We start from the raw sequence: 25,094 nt of genomic DNA on the forward strand, positions 1-25,094 counted from the left end.
TAAACAAATGTCATGAGCATCTTCTTGTATTACCTAAAAGCAGCTAACAGGGACCAAAATTTTGCCACCCTGAAGCTGCCTTTTTGGGATGTTGATTTTAAGCTCTTTATTAACAAACAAAAGACTCAGAAAGATTCAGACATAAAATCCTGCTTCAGGAAGGCAATCTTAGGATGTTCCAGTTAGCCTCACTTGAATTAAATATGGTAAATAGGAGGATGTCAGTCAGGGCCCTGTTAGCTAGATACCCACTGTGTTCCATTGTTTCTCAGTTGCTTAACAAGAATTTGCCTGTCGTGTATGTTCAGCTCTTCCTCAACTACCTGTCAATCGCCCATTCTCACTTCTGAAATCTGAGACCACGTTACCCCCTTTTCTGCTTTGTCCAAAATGTCATAAATACCTATGTCGCCTCACTGTCTTTAGAATTTTCATGCTTATGTGAATTCCCCATGGGCATGTATTAAAATTTGATTTTCTCCTGTTAATCTGTTAATTTGATTACCAGCCCACCTAGAAGAATGTAGAAGGTGAAAGGAAAACTATTTTTTTTTTTTTTAAGCTTCCATATAGCAAAAATAAAGAGAGCTGCAGAGTTGAACTAAATCAGGTTTAATGTCTTGGATAGATATTTTTCTTGAGGAAGAAGAACCCATCATTTTTATTCAGTTTCACAGACAGTGGCTCCTGGTCTCTACTTCACATCCACCAATAATAGTGTTATCATAAATGAATGGAATCAAAATGCTGAGGTGTTCTCTACGGAGATGATACCTCAGTATGGTTTGGTGGCTCTACCTAGCTAGCATCCAAGTGGTTCACTATTGGAAAAGTCTTCTTTGTGACTAACTTTACTCAGGCCTTTTGCAATTTGGATTGGTTTACGTTACGTTTGGTTTTTAGAAAAGCAGAATATCTAAGTGCTATTTTTGCGTATAGCATATACAGCTTATAAATCAAGAATCAATCCACATATATCCATATCTGTATAATTTTCTCCATATCATAATCTGCATCACCATCATCATTATCATTGCTGTAATCAAAAATTACCAATTTGAGCAGCTACTGGGTGACATCAAATCTAGAACTGTCAGAACATAAAAGTCACACAGTATTTTTATAAGGATGCTACATTTAAAAGAAATTTTTTTAAAAAGTCATAACTTATTTTTTATAATTTCTCTGTCTTCTCTCTCTCTTTTTTTTTTTCACTTGAGGGGAGAGATTTCATGTTTTTGTTAAGGGGCTCATAATTCCCTTTCCTTAAAGAAGAAGGCAAATTTTACTTTGGAATACACTATTTTAAGAAAAAAGTTACCTTTATTTTGTTCACATTTTCTCACTTCTTAACTTTTAAAATCTTGTTAAAGAAAAGCATTGATAGGAGAAATTGCTGATGGTCTAGTTTTTTTTTTTTTTTTATTAACTTGACTTTTTTTTCTAAATTATGGAATACTATTTAGTATGTGAATTTAGAATTTATTTTGTTTATAATACTTATTTACATACATAAATATACAAATATTTTATTTATAATATGTAGCAAAGGCAAAAATGCAACTTTTCGCTTTATATTTATTCCTATCATTTACTATAATTCTCACCCTCTTTTTGCTATTTCACCCCCTTTCTTTGCTATACTTTCCTTCCGCTCCTTCCTCCTCCCCACTCCTTTTACTCTCTCTCTTTATTCCTCGCCTCTCCTTCCATTAGTTCCATACTTTTGAATTGCTAGATAGTGGACACTATATATAAGTAAGGGGTATACCAGTGAGTTGTCCAGGCTCTTAACAAAGTCTCGATTAGGGATGCATATCCCTGTCACAGAACTATTGCAGGCACAAGGCCTAGGTGCTCACCACATCAAATATTTATTATTCAATAGATCTGAGTCTGGAATAAGGAAAGATTTCGTTTATTGGAATGGTGCCCATTTTTTAATTGGACGGTTATGGTTTCACTGATATATGGGATATAAAACTGAAAACAGCAAAGGAACAAGACAAACAAAGAAGCGAAAACTCATAGACACAGACAATAGTTTAGTGGTTACCAGAGGGTAAGGGGGTGGGAGATGAGGGTAAGGGGGATCAAATATATGGTGATGGAAGGAGAACTGACTCTGGGTGGTGAACACACTGTGTGATATATAGATGATGTAATACAGAATTGTGCACCTGAAACCTACGTAACTTTACTAACAATTGTCACCCCAATAAACTTTAATTTAAAAAAAAAAAAAGAAAGGAATGGTGCCATAACAAGAAGATGGGAGGGAGATTTCTAGTTTTCTCAAATCCATTTTAGGAGAGGCCAGAATTCAGGATTCTGTTTCTGTCAAGAGAGGGAAGAGTGGGTGGGGCAAGAGGTGGGATCCAAGGAAGAGGGTGGGATCTTCAAATCTCTTTGTTCCCAGTTGGTCAGACCCCAAGTTACTCAAATCTCAGGCAGAACTCCTCCATCAATTAACATATCTATAGAACTGCAGGCTGGAATTAAGGTGGAGTCAGGGAAAGAAACACTTCACCCTGTTACAAAACTGTAAGCAACATTAATGAAATAAAAGAATCCATAACCTGTATTGTTTGAGGAACTTAATAGGGGGCTCATTTCATAACATGCATCATCAATTTCTCATTCTCATTGGGTCTTTCCCATCTGCATGTAAGAATATTCTAGCTAGCATAACTAGCTGACTGCCCATTCTCTCTTAAAGCCACCCAAATTCAGGCTTTTTTTTTATACCACTTCACTAAATCTGTGCTTGCCAAAGTCTTCATTGAGCTCCACATTGCAAAATCCAATGGTCAATTTTCAGTCCTCATTATACTTGACTTACAAGCCAAAGACGCATCTTTGTGATGCACATGGCTTGCCTTCCACGATTCCTTATTTTCCTCCTACTTCACTGATTGTTCACTTTCCGTCTCTTTGGTTAGTTAGTTCTTCTTCTCCCTGTCCTCTCAATTTTGGTGTCTTGTGTTTTGTTTACATTTATTTTCCTGGTGATCTCACCTGATCTTACGGCTTTAAATGGCATCAATAATTAATAATTTCCAAATTTATATATGCAGCCCAGACTTTTCTTTTGAATTCCAGACTCAAATATCCAACTGCCTACTCAACTTATGTTTGGATGTCTGATAGGCATCTCAAACCCAACATGTCAAATTAAACTCCTGATCTTCAACCTGCTCTGCCCACCTATGCTATTCTGCCTATGGCCTTCCCATCTCCTTTTCTTGAAATTCTATTCTTCTCGTTGTCCAAGCCAAAAACCTTGGGATTGTCCTTCATTCTTCTCTTTCTCTCACACCCCACATCACACCCCATACTGATGACCCGGGTTCTTTAGCTAAGATTTGGACATATCCGTGTTACAGCATAGATTAATATCCTTCTCAGGGCAGTTTAATCTGAGGTGAAAGATACCCCATTTTTATGCAAGGGGCCGATGTTGACATTTCCACTGACACACAGAGGAAACCCGAAAAGAAACACCCAAAAAAGCCTAATAAGTATAACTAATACATTGCTGCTATAACCCAAGTAAGCTGGTTAAGATACTCATAACTAATGGTGGATCTCACTGTTATAAAATAGCAAGATTCCTTGAAGGCAGTGCTACTGTCTTCTGCAGTCTACAAATTCCCACCCCAGAACGTCTCACTCTGTACTCTCTTGTGACTATACAGTAAATGCTAATATAAATTTACTAACAATTGTCACCCCAATAAATTAAAAAAAAATAAAATAAAATAAAAACAAAGAAATGAAAATAAATAAATAAATAAATGCTAATAGAATAAAGGAACTTTCAGTTTCCAAAATAAAACCTGGTGCTACCAACATCCTTTCAAGAGCTAAAAGGGGGTCAGAGGAACAGGCAGTACCATTGAACTCTTCCGGTCACTTGGCTACTCTGATCCTGAAAAACTGTAAAGTATTTTCAGTGCTATAGATTCAAAAAGAAAGCCTGGAACAACATCCACTTTTCTGAATGATATCACTGCCTCTGAAATGTGGTATTTTGCTGTTGTTTCCTTTTACTGTTTTGAATTACTGGATCTATGTGCATGAAATGAGGATCTGGGTTGCCTAGGAGTTCATCTGCTCCTATTGTGTATTCCTCTCTTAAATAAGCATACTTCCATGTAGTTTGCTTGCTTCCTCCAACATTTTCACAGGACCTCCGCCTCTTCTCTTTTCTCTGTTCTCCCATCACTCCTCAGGAGAGAGATTCTTTTTAAAGTACATAATCAATAAGTTTAGGGAAGCAGCCAAAGCATGAGGAGGTCATATGATTTGGAATAAACTTCTAGGGATGGTTGAGAGAAGGGATGGCAATAGGCCATGCCAAAAATTGTCTGAGAAGGGAAACATGGTCTGTAGCTCCCATTTCAGTGTTCTGAGTTACTCCTTTGCACAAGCGTTTTGTCTTGGAGGGGTTTCTTAGCTGGGTTCTTCAGCATCATTTTGAGTTGCAGGAGGTACAGACGAGCATTGACAGTTGTTTTTCAGACCAAAGAGTATTCCATGAAAACCAAGTTTGGTCTGAGGCTCTTGATGGAGTCTTAAATCTCCTGGTCATAGTGCTGCTGTTTAGTTCTTGATGCCGGGGATGCCTTTGCTGATGGTTTGAATTAAGAACAAACCGATAATGATCACAATAAATGTAAAAATGACTGTTCATGGCCGCTGACTCAACTGCCAGACAAAGAAATGCTGTTGAGTAAAGAAGGTACCTAGTGAGAATGTGCATATGATCATGCACTGATGAGAATCACTGTTGGAAAGTCAGCTCAGAGGAAGGAAGGGGCTATTTCTGCAATGGTTTCCATTACATCACTCAGAAGCCATAGATATTTTCTAGTTCTTTACATGCAGCTACGGGATTTCTCCTCTTATGGATTTTTAGGTTTTATTTAATGGTTATTTATGAGTGTCCTTCCTGTATCTGAAAAGATGATCTGTGACTCCAGCCCTGCTTTTTCTCTCCCCTGGTTATCAGAGGAAATTGATTTGCTGCTCATTTCCTTGGCTTGGGACATTTCATTCTCCTGCTTCTATTTAATATCTGATCCCGCCTAAAGATTTTCTTATGTTTTTGTTCATTTAGTATTTTTTTTCCTATTTCATTTAATTAATCTGATTTAATCATGTTTAATGGGTTGATTGTCACACATCAGTATAACATTTTGTGTGAATTTTTGCTTTGGCTAAGCACGTTGCAGAAGACGCTGCATGTCAGCCTTTGCTATTTCTTCTTAGCTGTTTCTATATTGTACACACTGATCAGCCCCTGCTCCAGGGCTAAGCTTATAGCATTAAAATGACTTCCTAGGGAATTCTTCTCTGACTGAAGAAGCTTGGTGGTGGCATTAATTGCAAATAAAAGACCATGACCTATTGTTGAATGCAGAATATCTTCTTAGAAGTGTCTGCCTTCACTACTGTGAACTCTCAGCGGTGACATAAAGATCTTTGTCCTGTGCAGATCCAGTTACAGCCAGTGACAGAAGGCGTATGTCCACTCTGAACAAAAGAACAGTTATTTTCACATTCTGTGACTGACATTGAGTGATAACATTTTTGCATATTCTAAAAATTTTTATGCAGATGCTTTTTAAAGGCAAAAAACTGCTTTTACAATAATTTTCTTTGTGAATGGAATTTAAACTCTTGGCATTTGTTGCCTTTTCAATATGCCTGTCAAGTTTTGAATAATAACCTTTGACAGTGCGCGAGCAGAAAGAAAACCAGAGGTTCATTGCTGAGTTCACAGCAACATTGTTTATCGTCTTTGCTTTTTTTGACTAATGCCCACCCACCTTCAATGAAAATATGATAAATTACTATTTTATAAGCAAGTCACTAGACTATGGTTTTAAAGAAATAGTCTGCTCTAATTTGTGCCAGCCAAGTTGCAGTGCTTTGTCTCTGGCTGACGAAACCCATGGTGAATGGACAATAGTTGACAAGGGAAAAATCTCTGCCAATTAATATATTTTCCCATATTACTTTACATTAAAAATTTTATAAAACCTTTACATGCCTTTATAAAAATGGAGCAAAACTAAAAACAGGACCCTGTCTGAGTATGAAGTGAGAGATAGAAGAAATGGTCTTTGTCTTAGAAAGAACTATAATATCATTTGTCTCCATTTGTCAAGGTAAATCATATATTAGAAAATTTAGGCTGTACCCATATAATACCATAGAAATAATTGAAATGGGAAATATCAGCCCTTTAGAGTTTTTTTTTTTTTTTTTTTTTTTTTGAAAGGCTCTTTGACACTGGATAGCTGGTTAAAATGAAATATTCTCTATTTTAATAAGTTAATTTAGTTGTAATAACCAAATTGTTTGTACATGTGGATATAGCTTTGCTAACAATTCATTTTATCATAGAATAAAATAACCTAACAAACCCCAAGTCTACTTATTGCCATACAGAATTTATTTTGTTTGAAGTTATTTTAAATTGAGTTGACAGGCTTATAATTGATATGTTTTGCAAATCCTTGAAGGCAATGAAGCAGAGAAGTCTTTGCATAGCACTGCATAAAATGGTGTAGCTGTGTATCTTTAATAAACCATGCTCATTTGGACAAGTTTACTGAAAAATGTTTTTATTAAGTGCATAAAAGAACTTTATGATGAAAATTATAACAGTAAAAACCAGTTACTGATAATTATACCACCATTTAAAGGATTGCTATGTTTTTTCTTTCTTCAACAGTGCAAATCCAAGTGGAGGAAAAAGAAGATGATACTGAGGAAAGTTCAAGTAAGTGGAGATGGACCTACTTGGGATATGTTTCCTATGGAAGAGCAGTGAATTCAGGGAATTCATTCTCTTATAGGGCTATGCTACCACATGTAAGCACGGGGGCTTGTGGATGACTTCTGGTGGCTTCAGCAAGCAGATTCTCCACTCCAGTTTCCACTTGATTGGCACACACACCTTCCACCCGATTTATAAGTTACTCATGATCAAGTAGATGGTGGTCTAGAAAAACATGTTTTTGTATTTCTCTGCTACTTTCCCTGTTTCAGTCTTTGTCCTTAAAGCTTTTCTGTAAGGTTGAATCTATTACAGTGGAACAGATTGGCCATTTTGACTGAACCGATCAGGTGGTTTAATTAAAATGAAGAAGCAAATTCTTTTGTAGTGAATTCATTGCTATTTTGTCCAAATTGCTCTATTGTTTTTACTTTACTTTGTATAGGTTCAGCTCAAAGAGCCTGGATTGCAACCCCAAACTCCTTTCCAGGCATGCAGATCAGTCGTGGGCTGGAGCATGAGAAAAATTAAGTGAACAAAAACTATGAATTTACCAAAACTAAAAGCGTCTCAAGAAGAGTTCAAGTAGATGATATATCAGCACTATCAATTTAATAACCAGAGCACAGTATGCCCACCAGTAAATGTTCACGATGCCAATTGTTTTCATTAATTTGATGCAGTCTGTATGAAAACAGACCAGAATCTCACACATCCTGAATACCATGATTTGAATATTATAGGGGAGGAAAAATACTTTTCCCTCTAGCTCTCTGAGTTCTTAGCTGAGACCCCTGTAATATAAGGTAGTTTAACAAGAGAAAAAACAAACAGTTTATTAACATGTATACTTCATGTATACATGAGAGAGAGCCATGAAAAATAAGTAACCCTCTGAGGTGGCTTTGAATTTAGACTTAAATAGTATCTTAATAGGGAAAAGGGGTGTGTGCGTGTAGGCCTCTTAAAAGAGAATAAATGGTTTTTAGGAAAGATGAATGGGCCCTGAGAAGAACAGAGGGGAGGTATGATAGTTGTGACAGAGTCTGTCTGGATGTGGTGTCTACTTGTAGTCTTCTCTCCTGTGATAAGAGTCAACCTTCCCTTGGGGTGAAAGTCCTGGGGAGGGGATTTATGACAATTTCATTCCTGTTTGAGGATCTGTCTTTAGGAAGATAAGGGGAGTTCAAAGAAAGTCTCTTCCTGCGTTTCCTTTTTTTCAAGTGTCTACTGCTCAAAGTAATCAATATATCAAGTGGCATATTTTGGGGTGGTATATTCTGAACTCCAACTGTTACATTTTGAGCTGGCGTATTTTGCTATCCTTCACAGTGGAATCGAGCCCATTCTAAAAGGTAACATTGTATACAAATCTGCATTTAGGAGGTAACTGCAAAACATTTATTTTTTTTAGAATTTGAGTATTTGGTAACTAGTTAAAGCACTAAACACCCTTTTTATTCCTAAGTGATAGAAGATAAATATAATGGTACACTTTTTTATCCATGGTAAAACTCTGCAAGTTTACTAGTTTACTCTTAATACAAAATATACTAAAATGCAGAGTACTAAGAGGCTGCTTGAGTTCTTTAGTTATTTGTCGGTGAATCACTTCTCAATCCCTGTCAACCTTTGTCCTTTCGATAATTAGTGTCTAATATAACTAATAAAGGCTGGTAAATTTTCAGAATGCCAAAATGGAGTTCAAATAACACATGACATTGGCCACAATATTTAACATAATGGAAATTCATTCTTGGTTTTGGTGACAGAATATAGTTTTCAAAACCCAGTTAGAAAAGTTATCCTCCTGTTTTTCTCTGCTAGCAAAACTTTAGTAATACAGGTAATGATTTGAAATATCAATAAAAAAAATTTTGATAAGTAATGTTTAAAAATAATTTTCAAAAAACAGATGAAATCATAACAACACATATATGAAAATGAACATATTTCACTAGTGAATGAAGAATTTGGTAAGGCATTAAAACCAGTTCAAAGGCAAATCCAAAAGGACAGTTTATGCATCAGGAATATTAAAATGATGTGCAAATGGAGACATAACTGTTTTGTGGGTTTTTCTTTGTGGGGAGGATTATTTCTCCACTGGACAGTTTATTTGTGTGTCTACAGACAAGAATTATTTTGCATTGCTATCCAGTTATCTATAATTTACAAAGTTACAAAATAGCTCTCAAGAATCAGAAAGAGAAAACACAGAAGGGTATGCTTCAGACAATTTATAGTTTTCCAGTAGAGTTTTTTCCCATATAGTAGCTTCTATATAAGACAATAGAGTCTGGGTAATATTTGGTTTTTATAGTAATTGATTCTAAATATCAGAAGAAGTTAAGAATATCAGAATTTCACAAAAATGAAAGTGATTGAGTGTTATAAACTGTGAAGCTTCCTAAGAAGTTAGGGACATATGAGGCATTATTAGTTGATGAACAAAATAAAACATCATTTCTTTTCATTTTACATTAAATTCATATTTACAAGTTATCTGTTTCTAGTTATAAAGAGAGAATGATCAAGCCAATGAATTTACCATCAATTTATCAATTTCATTTAATAAAGGAAAAGAAGGAAGAAATATTTGGAATCAAGAATGAGGATAATTTGAATTAAGAGGAATTTCAAGGGTTAAGTTAATTTCTTTAAAATTATTCTTGTTTGTAGCCTTTCCTTGTCATTCCTGTCCTTTGTTCTAAGATAGAAGTAGTAGTAAACACATAGTAGTTAATCACTCAACCCTTATGTGTTGTATTGGTAACCTCTAAAGGTGGTCTTAGAGATCATGGTGCGCTATTGAACTCCAAGTCACCTAGTTACCCAAGGAAATGAAGACTGAAATTCTAAAGATTATTATAATTTTCGGGTGTACATTCACATATTTGAGTAGATGAACCACAAAAGAAATGAGAATCTAGATAAATATATTTAAATGGCAGGCTCTGAAATATATATGACACGGTGCATCTTATCGTAATGTGGAGAATTACTGCATTGTGGTGTCAGATGTGTGACAATGTAATTAAAAACTAAGAATACATTTGATAGCAGGAAAGAGCACTTTCTGATATTGCTCACTGAAACATTAACTGCTGTGTTTAGGTGAAGAGGAAGAGGAGGAGGAGGAGGAGGAAGATAAACTACCTAGAAGAGAAAGCATGAGACCAAAGAGGAAACGGACCAGAGATGTTATCAGTGAGGATGATCCGCCACCTGAACCAGAGGATGAAGAAACAAAGAAGGCCAGAGAAAAAGAGAGGAGAAAAAAGTTGATGAGAGGAGCGTAAGTTAGTTGTGATCTATAACTGAAATTGTCATTCATTCAAAAGCACCCAATGCTGAAAGAAAACCATTCTGTTTGGGGCACGCTTTGGCTTTAAAATTGCTAATTAAAACTACTTTTAGAAAGACAGGCTTAATCTGATGCTGCCATTTTACTCCCCTTGTTAAATGTATTTTAATGTTAAAATAGATTTTACAAATGAACATATATTAAAAATGGCTGAGAGAAATTCCCTTATGAGAGATCTAAATTGTCATAGTTACTAACATATTATAGTTAATTTACATATTTTAAAGTTACCCATTGATTATATGCATTGTTATTGAAGTGGAAAACTCCTAAACAGTGAGCCCAAATTAGTATTTTGTTTTATTTACTTTATTTTCAGAGCAGAGGTTGGCAAGCAATGACTACTTCCAGCCCAAGAGCTAAGAATGGTTCTTACAGTTTTAAAGGGTTATTAATAATAATAAAAAGAGACGAATATGGGACAGAGGTATATGTAGCACTCAAAGCCTAAAATATTACTGTCAGTCCCTTTACAAAACAAGCAAACAAACAAACAAAAGTGTATGGGCTCCTGTTGCAGAGGATTGGGATTATCATTTCCTTTTTAATACAACCTTTCATTTTCAGGTGCACCAGGCCAGCATTTTACTGAGTATTGACTTTATGTAGAGTAATACATTAAATGCTATTTAGGGAATAATCCAAGAAATAATTTTCTGCTCTTTGCTTTCCAGAAATTTGTAGACAGCAGGCAGGTTGGAAGAATATGAAAGTAAAACAAATCTCATAATAGAAAATGTTAGACCCCTTGGAAAGGATTTAAGAGAGCAGCCAACCTACTCTGCCAATCCCAGGTGGCAGGGCCACAAGGTGATGAGATCTCTCCAAAACACTCCTAGAACTTTAAATGATGAGGAACTTTCTAGATGTTCTCCCAAGATAACACACTCCAGTATTTAATATCTCGTTGTTATTTTCCTCTTCATAAATAATTGTAATTAAATACAACAGTATGAAAATTTGTCAGGTAGAGGAGTTTAGCATTCATAGATGGTGATTCCTTTGAAAATAAAAGAGTTACCCCACCTACTTCTTTATTGTATTTTTATTAATTTATGTTTTTAAAGCTTCTCTCTTCTCTTCTTTCTCCTTTTCTTCCTTCTCTTCCTTTTTCTTCTCCTCCTTCCTAAGCTCTTCCTCACTCTTCTTTCTTGTATAATCAAGACACCACCTCCTTTAAATTTTGACTCAGGTATTTTTTATTTGTATCTTCTTTTCAAATGTCTTTATACTTTGTCCATTTAAAAATAAATGCAACACACTTTTAAGTTCCATGTCTTATTGTGACTATTATTACTATTATTATTTACTTTTTTGCCATGTATAATGTGTTCCTGTGTATAATGTGCACCCATGTTTTTGGCCCAAACTTTCATGGGAAAAAATCTTTCATTTCAATTTTTTAATTAAAATTTGTATTTGTTTACATTTAGGTACTTGATTTTTATGTTATAAAGGAATTTTAGCATTTTTAAAAAACATATTATGGTACAAGAAATTTTATATAACAAATAATTACAAAACACAAGAATAGCTACAAGGTACAAGAAATTGTATGTACCAGTAGCAAATTTACTGTATTTACGCATCATAGATGGCTAAGAACTTTTTGTCTTTGCAAGTTCGCTGTAACCTCAACAAAACCAATTATTGTGTTGTAGGGTATTATTTTGCATACGGATGTCATTATTGATTCCTAGAGGTACACTTTTAACTCACAAGCATAAATAAAAGAATTAAAAACATTTCCATAGATGCGGAATTGGTACTACCCATGTGTAACGCACATCCCATTCCCCTCACAAACTTGGGCAAAAAAGTATGCATTATACACGGCAAAATACAGTAGTAATATTTCTTGTTAGCAAAGCTTATGCATCTTCATTGAGAAGATATCACCAATAGATCTATGCAGGATATAAGTTGTGTTGCAGAATTTGCCTTTCCTCGCCACTTATGCCTCAGAGAGGTCCTTTTAAAAAGGTGAGTTTGGTAGGAATTACTCTGCTTTCTTGGTCTGCTTAAGGTACTCGTGTCAACTGTTCAACCGCTAAGAATAGGACCATATGAATCAGCTGGGTCTTGGCTCCTGTTGCCCGAGAAAATCTTATTCCTTTGACAGTCTCTGCCCGTAGTTGGTCCCACTCTCATCCTGATTCTGAGAAACCCACAAGCACCCCTGTCCCCCTACAGCCTCACTCCACAGAGCCAAACAGGTAACTTTGTCTCCATGGGTTTTGCAAATTATATTATTGCAGCCACAATTTGTGCTACTATTCTAAATAGTATCATAAATTATTTGTGAGGATCAATTTCTATTTTAGGGTCCATTTCCTATTGTTCATTTTGAAGATAAGCATCTTTTTTTTAAAAAAAAGAAAATGTATTAGCAAATATTTTGAGAAAGATTAGTAAGCAAATAAATCAGAACACATTTATTTAGGTTAATTAATTCATGGTCTTGTTTGATTTAAATGTTCAAGTGAAACACCTTAAGGAATTTCCCTTGTGCTGACAAAATATTTGAAACTCACTAAAACCGAGGCTGTAATGCAAACTATCTTTAGAGACAGTTAAAAAACACTGACTTGTTAGACATTTTGGAGTATTTCTAATAATATTACAGGCTTTTCCTGACCCAGTTCTAAGAGAATAAGTAATATGTTCATAGCAGTGAAAAATTCAGCACATTATGCCTTCTTTTTTCTAACGACTATTGTTTAAATAAATCCAATTTAAACTAGATTAAGCTTCTTGCACAGATTAGCCCTAAATTTTGGAAGGTAAAGCATGTCTGTGCTATTACCTTTTAATGTGATTAGCACTTTCTTTGAGTGATTCCTAGAAAAGCAGTTTTCCTGTAATACTGGAGAGTAATATTTTAGTTACCCTCATATTTGAAGGTAATTATCCAACAACAACTATACCTTGTAGCTCTGCATGATCCACCTGGACCAATCAACAATTAACAACAAAGACTTTAAAAATATACCAGTCTGGCATTACTTAGTGAAAGAATAAATGTCATTCCATACCATACCAATCTTGGAAGACATTGTTATATTTTTTTAGTGTACTTTGAGCACTGGGTATCATGCAGAAAAAATCTCTATGTATACAGTTATTCAATAAGTATTTATCCACGTCCACTTCTGTGGAAGATAATTTGCTAATGTCTTTGGAATACCTGGATATGAATATGCAATTTTCTGCATTCTCTAGAAGTTCATAATATAAATAAGGAAGAGAACACTTAGACACAAATTATTATGAAACAAGACAGTATAAACGTGCCATATAAGAAGTACAAAGTGGTTTGGAGTGTTAGAGAAGAGAAAACTATTCTCATAGGGATGATCAGAAAAGGGGTTATTGAAAACATTTCTTATGATTTTTGTAGGAAGCATAGCAATTGGATAGTTAAAAATATAAAATATTGGGTTTAAGATAATAGGAAAGCATATAATTAGTTTGAGGAAAGTTTCTATTAAGTTGTTTCTAAAACTTGGCATGCAAAGAAATAAGCTTTTATTACATGGCAAATCCACATGTTGAATAGATGATTCTTTCATTCTTTGATGATGCTGGATTAAATGAGGTATTGTTTTATATATGATTCTTAATGCAAACTTAGTAATGTGAAGCTTTAAGGTGCCTAAATGTAAATATTGTGAATTATTTTGGAAGGGGGACAAGTTAAAGACTTAAAATATCAAACAATTGCATTATTAATCTTAAATCTTTTTTTCCCTACTTTAATCCATTCTTGATAGTTTCTTGACATACATTTCCTTTTCTTTTTGATCATTTCTGTAAATAGTTCAGTAAAACAATAACCTATAAAGTTTAGATTTAGTCTGTGTCTACTTAGAAACAATGTTTAATAAAATAATTTTTACCAAAATATGTTTCCCTCCTAAGACAGACCAACTCACATATTATTCTAATTGGCATATTAGAAAAACAAACTGGGACTATAAATGTAGTTAAAAAAAAAACACACCAAGTATTTTATGTCATGATTATACAGCACCATAGGATTTTATAAAACTGAAACAACTTAATTAGCAATCAGAGTTGTATTTTAGTAGTGTACTTTTATAGTTCTCTTGAGTTAGCATTACTATTCTAAGCAAAAATACCTAAATAGACTAAAAAACCAAACTGTCCACAGGACGTGTTATTTTGGAGGGTTAACATGAATTTTTGCTTCAGTAATCATGACATGATTAAACCTATGGATTGGTGGGAACGAGAGGGGATTGCAAAGTCATTTTTGTTTTTTTCAAAGTCATTTTATATGGTCTGTAAAACTATGGATATAGCCTCCTGTTCCTCAGCTGGAATTTTCAAAAACAGCTTTTGCAGTATTCCTACTATGTTTAGTCATAAACTTCGTGAACAACAAAATATGTTTCTGACTAACTCTGAGTCAGATTATAATTTCTTTCTGGGGTGCAGTGAGGAGAAGGAAATTGCAACAGTGAATTGAACAAATAGCCTTCAACAAAGGAACTGTTTAATAAATAATAAATAATTGGTAACTAGGTAACTGGAAAAGTGAAAAGAGAACACTAAGCCATCGTGGTGATAGCACCTTTACGAAGCATCTACCACCCAAGGGCTAGAGAAACAATGGAAAGAGGTTGAAAGTAAAACTTAGAAGCATGGAGAAGAGATCCACAGAGCTGAAACCACTGCAGAAGGGAGGATGCTCAAGTGATGAAGCTGGTTCTGCTAGTGTTGGAAAAATTGGCAAACTAGAGTCACCTGCAGCTGTGGAAAGGCCCTGATGTTCCTGGGGTGAAGAAGCATTACTAAGGAGGGAGCGTCACCCCAAGGAGCAAACAGAAAACCAACGGAAAGACCTAGTGGTGGTAGCCTAATACTGAGCCAGTAGACAGAGCAAATGTGCTCTAGAATTCCAGACCCAGCATTGCAATCAATATTAAGTATAGAAAGGTGAGTTTGAGGTTCAGCAAAAAAAGTTCAATAACTGAAACCATCTATTACCAAAAAAATTGATTTCTACCATATGGTATTACATTCCTTGATTTAAATTTATGTTGTTCATGTTTTGATTTTTTTTCTTCGAGTTCTGGACGCGATAGTGTTTTTGTAACACTAGGAACACAGAAGAAATGTATCTCGTTTTTTCAGTAAGAAACTAAATTCCCTTGAAGTCCTCTTCTAAGGATTCACTTCCACCAAGTATAATGGAAGTTGAATTTTATCAATTGAAGTTTTGACTTTAATTAAAAGATTTAGTTACCTTTGAGAAATAGATTTTATTTTTGTCTATTGCAATTTTTCTCTCTTTCACTTGAGACAGGGCTAACTTAAAAATTTTAAGGGTACCTCAAAGACGTCTTCACCTCTAAGTTACTGTCCTTATTGAAAAATTTTTAAAAATTAAATGAAATGTTGAATCGGTGAGGGAAAGTATACAAGGGAACAAAGAAGAGACAAGAAACATCTTGATAGATGTGTAACTATTCTTTCCATAGATTTTCTAGTTCTGAGAGTTTGAGGCTATGGAATAAGAGCAGCTTGGTTTCAGGACATTAGAATGTAAACGCTGTTGTTTAAAGTTATAATAATTTCAGAAATCCTGCATCAGTGTTCAGATAGATACAGGCGCCGATGGTCATGGATCTCAGGATGTACTATGTACAGCCAAGTTGAGACGCATCGACAGAGTATCTGGTAGTGTTCTTTATGTTTGCACGTCAGGCAAAAGATAACTTTATTAAGGTTTTTTTTTTTCTTTTAAAGGGAAGATGATGATGAAATTGATGAAGCGGAATTGGAAAGACTGAAGGCAGAGTTAGATGAGCAAAGACTAATGATTGCTACTGTCAAATGCAAACCATGGAAAATGGAGAAGAAAATTGAAGTTCTCAAGTATGATGTCACTTTTCAGAATTAGAAACACTTTCCTTGATACTGATCTCCTAAATCCTCTATGCATTACTTATATTTAATAGATAATACTATATATAGCATATATGTAATACTCATTATATATAATGCACATGGTCATATTCATATATAATATATCATATAAACATATATGTATATATCTCAATATATTAGAGAGGGTGGACTAATGATTACAAATTTGAAAGTATAAGAAAATTTATTGTTTGGAGTCTAATACCCCCGCTGGTCACCTTTGATCATTTATTCCTTGAACTGAGTTTCCTTAGTTTAACACATTCGTTACTATCTCTCTGAAAGAGAGCACATATTTGAATTTTACAAGTTTGTGTGGATTGAACACTCTTGTTTCTCTGCAGAGTGCCAGCCTCAAATAATATTTTCATGTGACAATTCTCATGAAAACGCAGGAAGAATGTTAAGCCAACAGAATGTCCATGTGATTCCAGTTAAGGGTTGTGCTAACTATTCTCTGGTACCATGTCAGTGACCTGCTTTTACTCTTCTGTGGAATGCTGCTGAGGGTGCAAACACACTCAGAGGCACACAGGTTTATGAACTCCCAATATGAAAAGTCAAACGATTATCTTTTTCTCGGGGATGGAAGCAGAGTCACCTCTGTGGATCACATTGTATTTCCTTGCTATGGTGTTTGGGGGAGGCAGGGTATGAAAAAAGGGAATGTGTCTGTGCTAACATTCAGGATTGCAACTCTCAATTGTGCTACAGGTTGCATTTTTCCACAGAAGCATTTTTTAAAATAGTGGTCAATTTCCAAAGCTATCACTCCGTAAGCCTATTTAACTAGTAATGTTAAATATTGTAGTATATAGTATATACAATATACAATATATATAACATAGTATACATAATATGAAAATTATAATATAGTGTTGTATATATGGTGCCAAAAAACTATATATACATTTTAAGAAAGGAAAAGCTATTAAAATTGTAATACTCAATATATACCGATAATAAAAGATGAATACAAGTCACGTTTGACTTCTGCAATTACAAGAGGTGTTCAAAGTGGTTACCATCAGTGTGATTTTAATACAGTTTTTTCCTTTCTTAAAATGTATATACATTTTTTGGCAATACACACACACACACACACACACACACACACATATATAATGCGAAAATTATAATTTTATTGTTCCTGGTGATGAAAAGAGAGCTGAAGTAGCTACCAGGATAATTCACTTCTAGTCTTGGTTCTGCCACAGCTTGTGGGTTATTTAAGGAACTTGCTTAACCTCCTGGGGCCTCATACCCAAAATCAGACACTGTGGATCTACTCTGGGAGCGGGGAATGTAGTCACCATTTATAATGGTATTGTTTTGTTTTGTGAAGTGTGGTTTTCCAAGTTTCGAACAATGGTCCTCCCAGCATACTTGTGCAACAGCAGACAGTTGTAGGCTGGGAACTGCTTGTATATGTGCATGTACACGCCCACCAGGAATGAAAGCAAAGGCAAGCAGCATTCCTGTTTCCACAGAGTGCGTGTGTGTGTATGTGCACGAGCATGTGTGCGCTCGCATGTGTATGTCTGTTAAAACAGTTTTCATTTAATGAAGTGAGAATGATACTAAATGATAGGTTTAAAAATATCCTTACTTAGCAAAATGGAAATTTGGCAACCTTATGTTGGCTCCAAAAATATATTTAGAAATATTACTGGCCGTGAAATCCCAAAACCTGGGAACTATAGGTAACTGTATATGGAAAGCTGCAAAATTGGAAAGTGATATTGTAAACTTTCAAAGCATGGTGTGAAATTGAGTAAGAATGCCAAAGAGCATCTCCCCCCTTTCCACATTCATGGAGATGTAGAAATGCATCCTCCATTCTCCCTCATCTGCACCTCCCATGTAGGGCAGTGGACTAGGCATGGTTCAGACGTACATTGGAATCTCAGGTCTTCCACTTAATAGCTGTACAATTTTAAATGAATTGTGTAGTCCTCTGACTTCAGGTTCTTTATGAAATTATACTAATTTACAGAGTTATTGGAATCATCAAGTGAGATAATTCATGTAAAACCCTTAGCATGGTGCCAGAACACAGCACAGAGCTGGGACATACAAGGTGTAATAGTTTTTTCATCTCGGGATAGACTTGATGTCGTCTGGTTCCCTGCAGTGTGACAGGAGAGATGGAGGGAGTGTGGGACTTGGCAGGGCTAGGTGGGAGCAGACTTAGCCACAGGCAACCCCAGAACCCTTGGGAGGTGACATATTGGTTGTAGTCTGTATGGACCACAAGATTTTGATGCTGCAACAAAGGAAGGAAGGTATGTTGACAATTTGGCAGAATCCAGGGTCAGATCACTCGGAGGTTTTCCAAAGTGAGCCCCCAGAGTGGTCTTGTGGCAGATTCTAGGACCTGGGGTCTTGGACAGGAGTCCAGGCATTGAGACATGTTCAAAAGTGAGAAGAGAAAGGGATTGGGATGGGAGGAAGCCCAACAGCAGTCCTTATTACCAGGCAGCTTTCCTCGCACCCTTTATGTCTTTCAGGGACCTCTAACTCTGAGAGAGTGTTTCTAAGGTTATTCCCAGAACTGGCCTCCAGTCATCACTCCTGGCTAAATCAGTGGAATTCAAGGCTCTAGGCTCAATATAACTGGAGCAGATGTTTTGATCCCATGCTTAAACATCTGTGTCTGGGTTTCAAGGCTTCCCTTATGGCTCTGAACTCTGAAACAGATTTTAGAGAAGGTCAGGGTTTCAAGATACGTTTTAGAGTAAAGCCTCAGTAATGGTGGCTTATGGTTCTGAGGATTTGTGGGACACTCAGGGATAGTTCCCACATTTTGAAAGACTGTCTGCCACTAAGGACGTGAGCATCCTCAGGACTTAGGGTCAACAGACAGTTTAACATAGGCAGTTAATACATAGGCAAGAAGCTCCAAGAATGGGTCGTAAATCCATATGGACTCTCAAATATGGCTCAGGAACTGGCACTTTGCATTTTCAAAGCAGCAGAATTCGTTCTGTAGGGATGAAGGGAAGCCACTTCCTTTCCACCATCATTGTGGAACAGTGTTTTTCAATGTACGTTGTCCTGTGTATTAATACAGTTTCACACACTGCTGTAGCCTTAAACCTATTGACTAAACATCTTTGTGTGTAGGGGCAGGGGTTTCTAGACCAGACCAGGAATGTGTATTTCTATTTTTCATTCTGAAAGTCATTGATATACAGTCATGGTTGAGACTATCTTTAACTCTGAGAAACAGAAAACTTCATCAAGCAGAATATTCTATTTTGTGAATGGTCTACTGAATGGGTGAGAACGTGTGTGTGTGTGGTGGGGTGTGCTAGGGAAAGGAAGATGGTAGTGTATTTTCTAATTATTTGAAGGTCCGTTCCTATTTTTTTTAGTTACCTAACTAAAAAATACTCAACAGTGAGGATTTTAAGTATAATCTGTGTTTAAGTTGTATATGGGTTTAACTCAGAAACTGGATGACTGCCGTGTTTCCCCGAAAATAAGACCTAGCTGGGCCATCAACTCTAGTGCGTCTTTTGGAGCAAAAATTAATATAAGACCTGGTATAATATAATATAATATAATAAATATAATAGCAGATCTTATATTACTTTTTGCTCCAAAAGATGCATTAGAGCTGATGGTCTGGCTAGGTCTTATTTTCAGGGAACATGGTAGCTCTTTCCTACCTGTAATAGGTGGTCACACTAGCCTGGTAGCAGCTACCACAGGTGAAATAAAACACCTGGGTGGAAAATAACAGGTCTACGTATTACTCATGCTGAAACCTACAACCTTTAACTGTCTCAGAACATTCGATGTTGTAGATTAAAAGCCCTCATGACTAAACTTAAAAAGTAACCACTTTTTGTTTTAGTAGAATAGGTTTTAGATTGAAAATTAAGCGTCTTGGACTCCAGTCTAAGCTCTCCCTCTAAGTTGGCCTCTTCTGAGTCTTAGTTTATTTATTTATAAAGTGAAGGGATGGGACTGTCGTCCGTGTTTTTCAAACTGCTGTCCTCGGAGTTCCAGAGCTTTGGTGAAATCCTTTCAGCTCAAGGGAGGCAGAGGTGAGAGGCAGGGCGGCTCTGCCACAACACCAGCTTGAAGCAGGGGAGACCTACAATTTCTCTCTTCTACACAATGTACTTCCATATAAAGCATTCATGTGAAATAAAAATGCTTCTGTGCCTATTAACGTAAAAAGTTTTTTAAAAGCCCAACTTAACTGGATATGTAGAGAAGCTTGTTTTGGAGAGGGAGCCGTTCTAACATGTTAAGAATCTACAAATCAGGGTACAGGAACACTCTAAGTGTACTTTTGCATAGGACTGGATCTTGGGTAGAAGCCATTTTTTAAAATATTTATTTTGATAAAAGTGTTTATTTAGCTATTATACTGACTGTTTTAATTTATGAGCTTTGTAGCACCCTGACCCAATGTTTCTGGGAGTTGTCCACTGGCTGACTAGGGCTGGTGATTTATTGATGAAACACTCAGTAAAGCCAAGAAAGTTACTCTTAGGATTTTGATGACATTTAAACAGGTGCTTGCAACTATCAGCTAGTCATTAAGATAACATCCTCCCTTACTCACCCTCCCTTCATCCTCTCATACTTCTTTTTGTTTGTATTTTTTTATTTTATTTTTTGGTTGGGGGAACTAATGTATTTCTAGGAAAGTGAGACTACACCACACTTGATTTCCTCTGTTTGAGCTGTATGGGAGCTGTTTGAGTCCTTTGGCCCACATCCTCACCCTTTCTTTAAGTTTCCTTGAAGCTTAAGGTTTTCATAGGCAATAAACATGAGTTCTATTTTGTGAACATGAGTACACAAAGGCCTTTCCTTCCTCTGTCATAATGAAGGAAAAAGGATTCCACAAAAGATGACTTTTAAGCACGTGTACACACTCACTATCACACACTTAGTCATTTGGGATTCTTTTTAACCAGTAACTCAGCCTTCGGAAGCATAGGCCTTCGGTTCTTGTACATGACAGGTATCTTGGGTATACTGATCTTCTCATCCAAAGAATGGAGAATCTGTAGGCAATCGGTACATCTGAATTTTGTAGATCAAAATATAACATTGACATTCAATTTATCTATTTAATAAGTGCCTACTAGGTATCAAGCATTATGCTGTGACCTTGGGCAAGTTTCTTAACCTCTGCGTCCTTGAGTTTCCTCACCTATAAAATGGGATAAAAGTAGTAGTACTTCAGAGAATTATTGAGAGGATTAAGTCAGTTAATAGACGTAAAGCACTTAGAATGGTGCCTGGCACATACTAATCATTTTATACATGTTATCTATTATTATATTACTATCATAATTTCATTTATCACTTGCAACCATCCTTCAAGGTAGGTATTGTTTTTTGGCTTTCATATAAGGAAAACAAAGTTCTGAGAGGAGAAGTAATTGTTTATGTTTGGACAACTATTAAGTGCTAGAGCCATGATTTGAACTTGTTTAGAAAATTACCTTCACGTGATGATGGTCTCAGAGTATGCTACCAGGCAAGCTCTCCCAGAGGTCGTAGGACTGAAAGGCTCACAAATCCAGTTAACGTGTTCAAATCACATGGTTTTATTCAGTCAATTTAAAGCACAGTCAGAAGTGAGGACAAAGAGGTGGGATAAATTAGCACGCTGGGGGTAGAATGGCAATAGAGTGGTGTTGGAGGCCACTTCTTAAATCCTGGGTTTCACAATGTTCATATGCCTTGTCTCTCATACCCTGATGATGGTGTAGTTAAGAGGACTGAGGTCCCAAAGGGGCCCATAGAATGAAGATGACTTGGGCCAAGGATAGGCATTTGCCTTATCAGACTGACACAAGGCAAGTACACCTGACCATAGCAGTACCTTGTTAAGTAGCCTGTTGAGATGCCACAAGTTATAACTACTTTGTTTGACTAGATCACATGTGCAGGAAACAGAATTATGTTGGATAACATCAATGAGTGGTCAGTGTAACAGTGACAGTTTATCAGTCCCAAAGTGACAGGATTATAAGTTGGTCTTTCCATCCCTCTCTAAGTATAATATTCTCATTTGTTTATTACATTTGCTATTGATTATCTTTTTTGGTAGGTATTACAGGTTACTAACTTGCTATATGTATTGGAATACATCTTATAAATTATGCTGCAAGTTTATTTATTAGCTATACTTAACATATTTTATGAACAGGACTAGCAACATCATTTTTTTTTTTTTTTTAAAGATTTTATTGGGGAAGGGGAACAGGACTTTATTGGGGAACAGTGTGTACTTCCAGGACGTTTTTTCCAAGTCAAGTTTTTGTCCTTTTAATCTTAGTTGTGGAGGGTGCCATTCAGCTTCAAGTTGTTGTCCTTTCAGTCTTAGTTGTGGAGGGCGCAGCTCAGCTCCAGGTCCAGCTGCTGTTGCTAGTTGCAGGGGGCACAACCCGCCATCCCTTGCGGGAATGGAACTGGCAACCTTGTGGTTGAGAGCCGGCACTCCAACCAACTGAGCCATCCAGGAGCTCACGGGCAGCTCAGCTCAAGGTGCCGTGTTCAATCTTAGTTGCAGGGGGCAGAGCCCACCATCCCTTGCGGGACTCGAGGAGTTGAACTGGCAACCTTGTGGTTGAGAGCCCACTGGCCCATGTGGGAATCGAACCAGCAGCCTTTGGAGTTAGGAGCACGGAGCTCCAACCGCCTGAGCCACCAGGCCAGCCCTAGCAACATCATTTTTAAGACCTGGTGCAAAATGAAAATTTAAGGCCTCTTGTTAAAAATAACTAAGAATTTCAACTGTTAAGAAATTCAAGATGGCAACCTCAAAGCATTAAGTAAGCTTGGACCCATCTGAGTAGGGGGCCCTGTGTGACTGCACAGTCATAAGTCCATGAAGTTGACCCTGCCTGTGAGTTTCACTTGAATGTTAGCCAAGAACTTTCTTATTATCTATACTTAATACTTGTATGAGTTCCGTCTATTCCAGTAGCAGCAGTCAATTGTCTTCAATAGCTTAGTAAACTCACATGACATAACTCAAGTCCATGTAACTTGAAAAACAGTGTTCATGAACTATAGCCAGGCTGTTCTTTTAAAACATCACTTCAAACGTATCACCTCTATGTTCAAAGCCTTCTATGTGCCCCTAGTAATTAACAAAGTTTAAAAGCTTTTGCTTAAAAAAAAAAAAATCAGTGAGCTCCACCATCTGAATTCATATTCTGAATCCAAGCTCCCTTTCCAAATCATGAGTAATTGATGATTATGACCCTGAGGATTTGGAGGTAGACAAAACCATCTCCAAATATTTTGTGGTCTACTTTGTATCAAATTCTGTGCTAGGATATGTTGCACACATTAACTTATTTAATTTTCATAGTAACCTTGAAAATGAAATGTTATCCCCATTTTACAGAGCAGAAAACTGAGATTCACAGAGGTAAAATAGCCTCACTCAGCTAATAACTGTCAAGGTGAAGATTCAAATCTAGATTTCTCCATCTCCAAAACCTCACTCTTTTTCTAGAGTGCTGCACTACTTCTCATTTGAACCATGATTTCCAGTAACATGAGTTTAATCTTCTCTAGACATCTCCGTACCTTTTCTCAGTTGATTCCAGTCTTCCCTCCACTTTTCTGCTATGCTTCTTCCTCTGTGTCTTCCAGTTCTGAATTCTATATCCTTTATGAAATGTTGTCTCCCCTCTGACACAGTATTTGCCAACTCCTTTCTTTGCCAACTCCTATAGAAACTGGAAACTGGACTCAAATAGACTCTATTATTCATTTGGCTCTCTTGTTATGCTGTATTGTGTTGCATTTAAAAAATTGTATGCAAATCTGCTTCTATTCCGAATAGATTTTTGAGCTTCTCAGGACATGAAAGGTGTCTGAAAGCTTTTTTCCCCTCAGGGTCTTGCATTGTGCTCTGTACCTCATAAGCATTCAATTACCATTTCCTGTGTGGGTGACAGTGTTAATGGTGATTTATTTTGTCGCTGGACACTCATTCTGAAGGCAAGAGAATCATTAATATGGGGAACTTTTAAGGCTCTGGATGTATATGTGAGTAAAAGGCAGGAGTGTGCTGGTAAAAAGCCCTGATTTGTAGTATTTGCCAATTTACATCATGTAAATACTCTCACTATGACCAATTTCAAGCTACCAGCAGTCTAAAAACCAGCTTACAGAATTCCTGAAAATTTAATAATCAGTGGCCGAGTGGGCTTCAGCACCTCACTGGGAGATCTAGTAATGCCTTTGATTAACTAAAGTTATGTTAGAGGAGCCTTAATCCGGAACAACTGAGAGCAGCAGCTAAGGAAAGATCTGCTTGTTATGCTATAATATATTTCCTTTATTTAACAATGAAATGCTTGAATTAGAGCTGCCTGTGAGGGCAAGCATTATTGTATAATTTCAGGATGCCAGAGAAAAGTCCAAAGTGCATTAATAACCTCTCATACTTGTTTTTATCTTAACACCCTGCTAAATGTCTTTCATTTTATATTCTAGAATTTCATCCCCAAAATATTAGCATGATAGAGAATTTCAGTCTTTCTCCCTTCTCCTCCTGTTCTTTTTTCTCTTTTTAAAATTCACCTTAAAGAGGAAAATATTTTATTCAAGAGTAATCAGTTCTTGATTGAGATCAGATATCTCTTCTGGCTTGCCATTCACAGTCGAGTTCACCTGCCACAATTGCTCGTCTCATTATTTTCATTGAATTAGAAAGAATCTTTCCATATTAAATAAGAATGATGTCCTTGACAGTTCTTTCTGTCTCAGTATTTAGCTTGTTAATATTTGCAGTATTATTGTGAGTGCTTAGAAAATTCTTATGGTTAATTTTAATAATGCTTTTCAAATAATGTTTTGAAATTCTCCCTTAAACGAGACTGAAAAGAACCAAATAAGAAAATTATTGTTTTTTCTTGGGATTTGAATGTTTTGGAAAATGTTTTAATTGTTAAGGAAGTCATCCCTGAAACACTTGGGATAAATATA

At 36.2% G+C, this 25,094-nt stretch overlaps 1 protein-coding gene across 1 annotated transcript in view; it reads left to right on the top strand.

Moving 5' to 3' along the window:
* The window catches only part of TMC1 (transmembrane channel like 1), a 157,502-nt gene that overhangs the window by 56,140 nt on the left and 76,268 nt on the right, over nucleotides 1-25,094 (top strand). The window contains exons 3-5 of the mRNA XM_033122084.1: nucleotides 6,746-6,793; nucleotides 9,908-10,088; nucleotides 15,933-16,061. Coding sequence (XP_032977975.1) covers nucleotides 6,746-6,793; nucleotides 9,908-10,088; nucleotides 15,933-16,061 — 358 coding nt within the window. The remainder of the gene's footprint in view (nucleotides 1-6,745; nucleotides 6,794-9,907; nucleotides 10,089-15,932; nucleotides 16,062-25,094) is intronic.

This window comes from Rhinolophus ferrumequinum, chromosome 12 (assembly GCF_004115265.2).
Source record: "Rhinolophus ferrumequinum isolate MPI-CBG mRhiFer1 chromosome 12, mRhiFer1_v1.p, whole genome shotgun sequence".
NCBI classification, from domain to species: Eukaryota; Metazoa; Chordata; class Mammalia; order Chiroptera; family Rhinolophidae; genus Rhinolophus; species Rhinolophus ferrumequinum.